The 10,453-nt window shown below is 45.2% G+C and overlaps 2 protein-coding genes across 4 annotated transcripts; both read left to right on the top strand.

Annotated features, from left to right (window-relative positions):
* Positions 1-1,117: 1,117 nt before the first annotated feature.
* On the top strand, positions 1,118-4,815 carry LOC104029695 (molybdopterin synthase sulfur carrier subunit). Its single transcript, XM_075726413.1, has 4 exons — positions 1,118-1,149; positions 1,932-2,090; positions 4,534-4,680; positions 4,779-4,815. Exons 1-3 carry the CDS (start codon positions 1,118-1,120, stop codon positions 4,658-4,660), a joined length of 318 nt encoding a protein of 105 aa, XP_075582528.1. The 3' UTR covers positions 4,661-4,680; positions 4,779-4,815.
* Positions 4,816-4,852: 37 nt separating this feature from the next.
* Positions 4,853-9,816, top strand: LOC142596607 (molybdopterin synthase catalytic subunit). 3 transcript variants are annotated; one of them, XM_075725977.1, is made up of 5 exons: positions 4,853-4,890; positions 5,784-5,919; positions 6,769-6,922; positions 8,354-8,477; positions 9,664-9,816. In XM_075725977.1, the coding sequence occupies exons 2-5, from the start codon at positions 5,799-5,801 to the stop codon at positions 9,730-9,732; spliced, it is 468 nt and encodes a 155-aa protein (XP_075582092.1). In that variant the 5' UTR covers positions 4,853-4,890; positions 5,784-5,798; the 3' UTR covers positions 9,733-9,816. The 3 variants fall into 3 exon arrangements, with proteins under 3 accessions (XP_075582092.1, XP_075582093.1, XP_075582091.1); XM_075725978.1 differs by lacking the exon at positions 4,853-4,890 and adding an exon at positions 4,913-4,946; XM_075725976.1 differs by lacking the exon at positions 4,853-4,890 and adding an exon at positions 5,327-5,360.
* Positions 9,817-10,453: the final 637 nt, after the last annotated feature.

Below are 10,453 nucleotides of genomic sequence, written 5' to 3'. Positions count from 1 at the left end.
AAAATACTCAAAAATTGGCTTAGGTAAGTCATTAGTTGGAGCTCAAATAAAGAAAATCGAGAAATTCACTGCCAGCAACTCCTCTCTCCTTATTCCATAGTGGACCTAACTCTAAATTCAATCCTGAATGTATGGATAAATCTTTCAAAGCTCACTGTTTTCTGGGCTGAGAGGCTAACTTGCTGCAGCTGAGCCCAGCACTCACCCACTTCACTCTCAGTACAGCCACCTGTGGCACGTCTTTTGCATGGGAAAAACGTGCCGGCCACTTACTAGCTACTGGCTGGGTCATATGCACCTTGTCAAAGTGATCCATTTCATTTAAGATGTATAGATCCATAATTACACAGCCCAGAGAAAAAAGAAAGCAATCATTTTATTCACTTGACACTTGCTGTCTTTAGGGGAGTTCAATTTGTAGCAGCAGTTAATCACTCACAAACAGAATACGGTTTTAAAAAATAACTTAGTTGTTCCTCACAGCAGAGGATTAAGACATGGTATACTGGGTAACTAGTAGCAAATACATGCTCCATGGAAATAATTGTAGTTCTATCGCACATTTTTTTGAAAACTTTATCACTTTTAACTTTCATTGTCTTTGTACCTCAGAGGCAAGAATTATTACATAGAAAAGGTCTGTTTCCTTTCTCGCCCATCCTTTGAAATGATTGGGTAGTAGTTCTTTATTTGAGGGCTTTTTTGTGGGTTGGTTTGGGTTTTTTTGGGTTTGTTTTTTTTTTTTTTCTTCTGACAGTGTTGCATCCAGCTAGGATGGATGTTTTCCACCTGACCACCTGCCTGCATCACAACTACCGACCACGAACTCACGACTGCGGCGTTCCCCCTGGCTCGCCTGTGAGGGGGAGCCCCCCTGCACCCTTGTGAGGTTAGGGGACAGAAATAGCCCTGGCCATTGCCGAAGGCGTGCAGGTTGTCCACGGCGAGACAGATCATAGAATCACAGAATGCTTTGGGTTGGAAGGGACCTTGAGAGATCATCGAGCCCAACCCCTCTGCAGTGAGCAGGGATGCCGCGGCGATCTCCGCACTGAGACGGGGCCTATCCCAGAAACCCTGTATCAGCATTCTGATGGATCTTTGGCTGTTGCACGTTATGTATACCTATTATGTGTACGCGCAGCGAAGGTACAACGTGTGCAAGGCAGTGGGCACGTCACGTCAGCAATCATTTGCAATCCCCATGCACTCTAGGGACTGAGCCCAGGTGGAAGTCTGGCTTTTCAGGTGCCGTCCCCAAAATTACAGGCTGCGCTGGAGGGGCAAAGCCACGGCCTCTCACCCCCTGCTCCCCCCCCCCAATCCTCCGAGGGCCGTCTCCCACCTCCGCCACCCACCCGTGCGGGGGAAGGGCCCCGGAGAGGGGCTGCGCCGCACCGCTGGGCCCGGCCCGGCGCGGCCCGGCCAAAAAGCGCCGGAGCGGGGCCGCGCCGCGCTGCCGGCCCAGGCCGCAGGGGGCGGGCCGGGCCCCGCGCCTCTCGCCCGGGCGCAGGCGCCGCCGTCAGCCCGCGGCGGAGGCTGCCCGGCCGCGGACGGCGGCCCCATGCGCTGCCAGGTAGGTGTAGGCTGCCGGCGCCCCTGGGGAGCGGGCCGCGGCTGGAGGCGAGGCGAGGCGGCTGCCGCGGCGGGCGGCGGGGCTCCCTCAGCCCCTCTCCTCGGCGGGCAGAGGCGCCGGGCGGCCGAGGCCTGGGCGGCGGCAGCCGTGCACGGACCCGCGCTGACCTACCCCCCGCCCTTCCCCTGTTCTGCTGACAGCCGGGACGGGAGGAACGCGACAGAGCTTATCGGCATTCAAAAAAAAAAAAAAAAAAAAGCGAGGGAAAGCTTTTTCTCACGCTGTTTGGGTTTCGGTTGTTTGTTTTGGTATTTTCGGCGAAGGTAACGTGCAGTAGCGGTTTGTTTTCCTGTAGGCCCCGCTCCCCTGATCGGCGTTTGTTCCCCGCCCAGGTCTCGGTGCTGTATTTCGCCCGGAGCGCGGAGCTGGCGGGGCTGCGCAGCGAGACCCTCTCGGTGCCGCGGCAGATCACCTCTCTGCAGCTCTGGGAGGAGATCGTCAAGGTGCACCCAAGGTATTCGGGACGATTAACTGCTGAGGTGCACAGACTTTAAAGTGGCTGGGGTTTTCTTTGCTAGATACAAACTCAGTGTTTAGAGTTGAGCTGGAACACATATCAGTACTTTGATACCCTAAAACCAGTGACATTACCTTCTTGTAACTTGCAGCAAGTGTTTTGTGTTTTGGCTGGCTGGCAATGCTGTAGCTTTATGTATGTAGGAAAGGCTAGGTCCAATAAACGTACCCAGAAGTTGGGCCTGAGGGGTGCTTTAAGACATGTGGCCCATTGTCCAGGAGGACCACGGTGCTGCACGTGAAAACTGAGCTGTGTTACTCACCTGTGGAGACGGTGAGATGTCTCAAGGAGGGATCAAGCACAGCTAGGACAATAAACAAGCGATTCATGACAATGTGCAGGTGTTTTCCATCACTTATCTTTACCTGTACTGTTAGCCGTTGGTCTGAGCTTATGGCACACTCTGGAAGAGTGGTCAGGAAGGGAGCTGATGCCCTGCCGCAGGCTTCCAGCCACTCAACCCTTTCATGGGAAGTAGGCTCAGCCACTTTCAACCTCCTCTGCTTTGAAAAGAAGAAAACAGCTCGTGGTTTCATTTCATAGGGAGTCTGGTCCTGAGAGAGCGCCTATGTGTGCACTGTAAATCCCCCTGCGGTGCTGGTGCTCGTGCTCTTCGGGGGTGTCAGCAGACATATCCCCCCTTAGGCTAACGCTGAGGGGTGCTCAGTCCTGTCAAGAATGAGTCTGACAGACAAAGGTGCAGCACTTTTTTGGAGGGGGTAGCAAAAAAAAAAAAGGTGTAACAGGTGTTGAGGTCCTCAGGATTTAGTGCTGAATGCTCTGGAATTCCCATAACTTTGGACTTAGGTGCCAAAGTCTTCCCTTTAGGTACCACCCTTCTTTATGAGATCAACTCTCAAAGACTATGAAAAAAATTAACTATTTAGCAGTGGCATCCATTTCCGAATGAGAAGCTCTAACCAAATGTTAGACCAGGGGCCTTTTCCTCACAGAGAATTGAGACTAAGTGTGTTCTGGGGGAGGGGGCAGTAGGGAATAAGTGTATTTGACTGCACAACGTATTAGTCGATGTCAGAAGCAGCAGCAGCAGCACCTTTGGTCAGTTTGCCATAGTTTGTCAACTTTGTCCTTTTATGAGTGATGACTTGAGGCAGTACATTTTGCATGTGCAGTTACTTCAGAGCAGCCTTCTTGAAAAATGCTTCTGCTTCTAGCTTTTCTGGAAAAACTCAACATAACTGTAGGGCAATGACTTCTATTCACATTGCTAATGGATATCCAAGCTGCAGCTTGAGTGTACTTGACAATGGTCTTCTGTTCCACCCATTTTCCCCAATGAATTAACTTGCAAGTGATGTTAAGTAGAGCCCATCCTTCTAATGGGCATTTCAGTTCCACAGTTGCGCTCGGTTCCTCAGTGGCTTGCTTTACTTTCATATAGTTTCTCTGGTCAGTCTGCCCTCTAAGTCAGTGCTATTGTGTTTCACTCAGCCTGTGCCTTGCCTACTTTTGTCTGGCTGGCTGGTAGGAAAGAAGGTGATTTTTACTTGTACCCTTTTGGTGTGCCTACTTGTTTCTAGGCAATATAGCTCTCTACTGTCTATGCCAGATTTTGTAATCTCAAACAGTAACAATTATCATGTCTGCATCTTCTAAAGTAAGATGTTGGCATTCTTCTTCTGGTGTCTCACTGGTGTTGCCCTCATACTCACTGTGTGATTACACTTAGTCATGAAATTGACTACCTGCCTCATGGTATCCAGAGCTGTGGACTCTCACAGCAACATCTCACAGATGTGAAATGAAAAAATACGTAGAAGGTCTGCCAGAAAGCACACTGTATCTGCCTTCTTAGTTCTGTTGCCACTCCTTATCAATAGCAAATTTCAAACCTGTAAGTACAAAAGACCCAAAGCCTAATCAACTGTGATGTTATACAACAAGAGCAACTCTTTGACCACTGAATCTTCATGAGATCTCATGAACAGCATCCCACAGTGCTTCTTGCCGTCTAAGAAAATTGCTCCAGTTCAGCCAGACTGAATGAGGGGACTATTTCCTTCTAATCCCAGATGGGATGGTTGCTATCTCTTGAGTTACCTACTTTGTTAGAAGTTGCTGAAGTGGATCTGGTATACCTTCGTTCGTTCTGATGTAGGCCTATGAGAAATCCAGTTCCTGACTTCTGAAAATTATATTAAGTTGGTTTCTCCTTAGCCACCACAAGAAAATCCAAGACTAGGAGGTGGGTGCTGCTTTTATTTTTGGAGGTGTATTGGAAGCAGAGTTGCATAAGTCTCGGTGGTATTTACCTCAGCTGCCCTAGACTGTGCACCAGTTTGTTGATGAATGAAATCTCATGGTTAAATGCAAACAGTCCATTTAGAAACCTGTTTGTGCTCCTGCCAATCCCCCTCAGGCTTGCTGTCATCCGGGATCAAGTGGTTTTTGCTGTTCGGCAGGAGTACGTGCTTCTTGGAGATCAGCTCCTGGTCCTGCAGCCTGGAGACGAGGTTGCCATCATCCCACCAATTAGCGGAGGCTGAATCTGCCCAGGTTCTGTTAGGTAGGTATCACTTCTTGCTTAGTATCCTGTGGAGTGTCATCCTGTGCTAACATGTGTCATGGATTCTATATAATGTTCCAATAATTTTTTTTGTTTAGGTCCAGAGATGTGATTGCAATTCTCTCCCTCCACCCCAGGATTCTTTTGAGAGAGCATAACTTGTGTTTCCTGCTGGAGGGAGCCATTGTGCTGACCAGAAAGTATAAGCTGGTGCGCCAATAAATGATTAACACTTATGCAGTAAATGGAAGAAAATTGCCAGAGAGGTCAGGCATTATTTTAAATTTGGGTTTTAGGTCTTGTTACTCTCTTGTAGTTGTTTCTGGCTGCCAGTAGATACCCAGCTTGCCTAAATAAGATAATGATGAAAAACCTCCTGCCACTTTTTAACAGAAAAGATGGTACAGAAAAAGAATTGACTTTTTTGCTGTTTGATGCTGTCAAAGGAACAGGTGTCCTTAGAATAGCTTCATTTCTTTGCATGCTTTCAAGTGCCAGTCCATGTATTTACTGCAGCTTGTTCCATTGCTGCTGCTTAAAATACTTCTTTTCCGCCTCATTCTTAGATGAACTGATGACTGGTTTCTACTCAGAGAAATTGGAAGCATCTCCTGTGTCACTGAAACAGACTGTATCTGTATGAGGTCCTGAATGTTCTGGAGAGCCTATTAAACTTTAGGGTCAGAACTCTAATCCGTGTTTATCAGAAATCTCTGTCTTAAACTGTATTTGAGTTCAGGATAAGGTCGGGAGGAAGGGCTCACAATCTTACCACAGATTTACTAGCACAGTGGTCCGTGCCGGTTGATTGTACTGTTAAACTGGGGCCTCAGACTAGTTCTGGTTTCATCCTGCTGGACCAGACTTTCCTATCAGGAAGGAACATGTATGTATTAAAAACCAGGTCATTGCTTGATACTTGCAGTTAATATTCTCTTAGCAATTCTGCTGAGAAGTGAATTTGCCATGGAGACTGGTCTCTTGGGGTGAGGAAGTAGATGGTGCATATTTTCTGCATAAATTGGGGCATCAGCACAGGATAAAAAAATGGTTGGCCAGTGACCAGTATGGCCAAAAACAACAACAGAGTCTGTTGGTTTCAGCTTTTCTGGTGAGCTATGGATGAAAGCGAAGACATGCCACAAGATTTTATCAAGCTCAAGTCTGAAAAGCTCTCTGTAGATGAAGTGTCAGAGCTGGTCATTTCACCATACTGTGGGGCAGTGTCTCTGTTCGTTGGTGAGTTTAATATTTCTGAGCTGGATCCCTGGGTGTGTTAATAGTCTAGTAAGTGGAATGGAGATTGTCCACACCCCCAACCTGTGCTTCTCAAGCAAATAAATTCCTGGAGTGAACCCAGGATGTTTAGGAAACATGTTCTGAGTTATTTAGAACAAGTCCATGGCAGCTCTTAGACAGTTGCACTGGGACAAAGTGGTGAGAAGCTTCCCTGCTGGTGTGGCTATCCTAGGGCTGAACAGAACAGCAGCTCTGGAGTACAGGACTGATTGGGAGCTATTCTCCCATCCCCTTGGACACAGCTTGTTCAAGGTGGGAAGTGGGATGTTGTGGCTATGCAAACCACAGGTCCACACCTGTATGAATGCTCCTCCAACTCAGATCGTGGTTGAATGTAAAGTATTATTTTTACCCATGGGCTGGTGAAGGTGTAGGCTGATAGCTCTGTCCTGTTGCTTAGTGCACATGGTACAGATCTTGAGACCCCTTTATGCTTAAACCTTGGTGCTACTGGGCTCCTGAACACTGAGCACTTAAACATTGCATGGGCACATACAATAATAGCACCTTAGCAGTTACCACAGAAGATGTCCCAGCCTTGGGCATTGCATACTGCAGATTTGTATAATGTGTAAACTAAATTCTTCCTTGCATATTAATTTCTCTTGTTCGAAGAATCTCTTTACACAGCCATGATTAGGGGAAGTCTTTTATATTTGCACAGTGCTGACCTTGACCATAGCAGGAGATCCTGGATTTTACTCAGTATTTATAGATAGTACGAAATAAATATATAATATATATTTTTATTTACTCAGTGCTTTTCGTTGATAAATCATTTGTGTTTAGGTACTACAAGAAATAATTTTGAAGGAAAAAAAGTGATTCACCTAGAATATGAAGCATATACTTCAATGGCACAGGCCGAAATAAAGAAAATCTGCAGAGATGTTAGACAGAAATGGCCATCAGTCAAACATATTGCAGTGCATCACAGACTTGGGTATGTATGGCCAGACCCCATCCTTCTGCAAGTGGAATATTAATCCTTGTCTGGTGCGTGGCTGTGCTTACATAGTTACAGGACGTGCAGGAGTCTTTATAAACTAATGCGGCAAAGCTGTCTGCAGGTTCAAGCTCTCGCTGTGGAGCTAAGTTTCAGGAATGGTCTTTTCAAAAATGTGTGTATTGGTAGTGTTTGCTGGAGTCCACATTTAGCCTGCGGGATCCTTGATGCTGGTGTGATGGTTTGAAAGTGGGGAGGAGGTATTGAGATTTCATTCTAGGGAAGGGGAGGCTGTTGGTTTGTTTTGTCTTTTTTTTAAAGATGTGAAGTTGGCAGCACTTCCTTTTTTTCTTCTCTCTCCCACTGAGGCGCCACACAATGTTCTTGTGTCAGATTTAAGTCAAATTATGCCATAGGGAACCTGAAAGCTTAGACTGTGTGGAGAGGAGAGGCATGGTAGTTGCCAGCCGTGTTTGCTGGAGAACCTCCTGTTGTTCCCTGAGTCTTGGATAAGCATTTTCTGTTGGGTTCAAAACATGGAATACTAGTGTCTGACATACCCTTAAGCCTTCACTGTTCATCACATTTCTCACTGAAGCTAGCAGGATTTGCAGAGTCTGTTGCAAGTGCTTGTTTCCTTTTCTCTCGGCAGAAGGAACTTAGGAGGTGATCGTGAAGGGTGGTATCTCTGAGGGGTAGTTTCCTTAGATTTTCTCTATAGTCAATAGAGGGAGTGCTTCTTTTGAGGGCAGCTCAAAGCATTTAAGCTTAGATTTTTCCTGTGAGCTGTTTTCCAGAGGAGTCTTACTCTAGGGGGAGAGTTGGGAGGCAGCTTTTGGGAGTACTACCCTTGTGAGGAGCAAAACAAAACCTAGTGCTACTTCTGTTAAGTTTGGAAAACAACACACCAAACAGGAAAAACTTCATAATTTGAAAACAGAATTTGCCAAAATTGTTTCATTGCAAAATCTGCATAATTTGAGGCACTTAATTTCTTCTTTCACAAATTCTTGTGCAAACTGAGATGATTTCTTAGGTTTTCAGATAAGAACTGGCTGTTCCTAACTTCTTGTTGTTCATTGTTAAGCCAGCTTCCAGTAAGTTTCCTATGCATTGTTGCAAATTAGCAATTTTCCCCTCTTAATTCCATAGACTTTATTTAAAAAAAAAGAATGGAAGAAAAAAAGCCTATGTCTGGTGGGTTTATTTATTCTAAAGCGTGGAATTCTCACATCTGGTACTGATTTTGGTTGTGGTTTTCTTTCTTCTAAGAAGTGTACAATCTTTTGGACGTGGCTTGACACTTGCTCTGTATGAATGAGTCAGGAGAGTGTGTGGCCAGAATACTGACGTGACATGGCCACAACTTTGGGTGCTCTTGATGTTAAGCATTAGCTAAAGCTGCTGTTGTTCCTCTTCTCTCCCTAGTGTGGTTCCAATAACTGAAGCAAGTGTAATTATTGCAGTCTCGTCTCCACACAGAACAGAATCCCTTGAAGCTGTAACGTACTGCATCAATACCTTAAAAGCATCTGTCCCAATATGGAAAAAGGTATGTTTGGGAACAAATTTGATTTTAGGCCTGTGCCAGAATCTTAGACAGCTGGGCTAAAGGTTGCTGCTGCTCTTAAGGGAAGCAGCTGAAGCATTACCCGCAGCAGGTGCTCCTGACAGGATGCCCGTGTCTAGCACCAGTTTCCTCTAATGCAGCCAAACCCATCTGTGGCACGTGGGGCACCTGGAAGGCCCTCCCTTGCCTGTACCATCCAGCTCCTCTTCCTTTTAATGCCGTCCTGTGGTCAGAGTGAAGGAGCCCAGAGCTCTCCTCTTTCGAGTGGCAAAACTCAGTTCTGCACAGGCTTGTGGAAGAACTTTGAGTCAGCTTTGCTTTGGACAGCATTGCAGTTTGCAAGTAAAAGTGGCATTTCTTGTCTTTCTGTTTTCCCCTCATCCCCGTGGCCCTGAGAAAGCACAAAGTGTTAAGCAACACAGTACAATGAAGGGATGAGCAGAGGTCCCCGAGCTCGTATGGGCACGCAACAATGAGTGGAGAGACCAGCCTGGGTCTAGAAAGAGCCTCATTGCGTAACCACAGTGTTGCATGCAAGTAATGAGCATTACCTCTGCCCTCTTTCCCAGGCAGAACTTGGCATGTGGTAACAGTGATGTTCTCTCCATTACTGCGCTTTTCTGACACCTCTTTTGGGACACTGGTTCTGTGGTCTCAGTAAGAATAATTAGGGGCTCAGAGCCCTGCTGAACTTGCTGCTTAGGCCTGGGCTGCTGTTGGGTAGTCAGTTCTGAAGATCTAATACTGTATTTTGTGTATTGTTGTCATTTTTATTTTTTTAATATTGATATTTTGTGTACTCTTAAATACTCTCCTAAAAATGATAGTACAGTAGGTTAACATGGCAGCATGTAAAAAGGGCAGTTTCAGACACGAGTGCTGTGTGCTCTACAGCTTTTACATCATTTCTTCTAGATCTCTTTCTTGAATTGACTTCGGTATAGGTGGACCCTTCTAAATTGAATGGGACTTAGCCGAAAGTTCAGCCCACATGTAAATCAGTATGTTTTAAGGGTACTGCCCTCTTTTCTGTTTGCCAGACGAGTGCTGTTGAGTCCTGTTGTGATCAGTAAATAATAGCAGGATGGCTGTTGAGTTGTTTGGCCTGGCTTGTGGCTGTATGTAGCAGACTCCCACAATATTTCCCATTCTTTGTTTATATTTGCAGGAGATTTATGAGGATGAATATTCTTGGAAAGAAAACAAGGAATGCTTTTGGGCAAATTCAGAAAAATAACTGTACTCTTTTAAAAATAAAGTGTTACTGTTCCTAATGAGCATACTGGTTTAGCTTTGTGTTGTTTCTACAGAGAAGGTGTATGTTTTTAAGCAGTTGTAATAGACATTTCAATCTGAATAATTTAATTTGGACTGAATGAAATGAATGAGTAATAATTAGGGTTTTTAAACCTTTTTGAAATCATCTCTTTCTGCATTTTAACATGGAGTCAGTTTTTAAAACAATCTTCCCTAAAATTCTTTGTTGCAAGGTGTTTAGTCCTCTGTGATATATACTGCTTTAATGTCTTTACATTGGTAGTCTGTATTCACTGTCTGCATGGGAGGTCGCAACAGGACGATTGGATTTTTTTTACTCTTAAAAAATGTCCTGAGTAGTTTAATTTTATATAACTGTAGAATTAGCTTGCAATCTCTATGCTACTTTGACATTCTGGTGACATTAAAGCTACTTGAAGTAGATTAAATATTTCGGTACAGGCAGAGAAGGAAATATAAACTGTACCCTAGAGTTACTAACTTTTTAGTAGGGGTTATGTTCCAGTAGCTCTGTCTAACAAACATTTTTACTGTGCAGCTGATATTACAAGTCCGTTGCATTAAAAAAATATGGACAGACCTTGATTCAAAGTTAGATCTAATTCTCCACCAGCAACAAGCTTGCATAAGCAGTAACACACAAACCTGTAACTACTAAATGAAGTCTAGACATGATTAAT

Source organism: Pelecanus crispus, chromosome Z (genome assembly GCF_030463565.1).
Source record: "Pelecanus crispus isolate bPelCri1 chromosome Z, bPelCri1.pri, whole genome shotgun sequence".
Lineage (NCBI taxonomy): Eukaryota > Metazoa > Chordata > Aves > Pelecaniformes > Pelecanidae > Pelecanus > Pelecanus crispus.
This window is presented reverse-complemented; position numbering and strand designations above follow the sequence as displayed.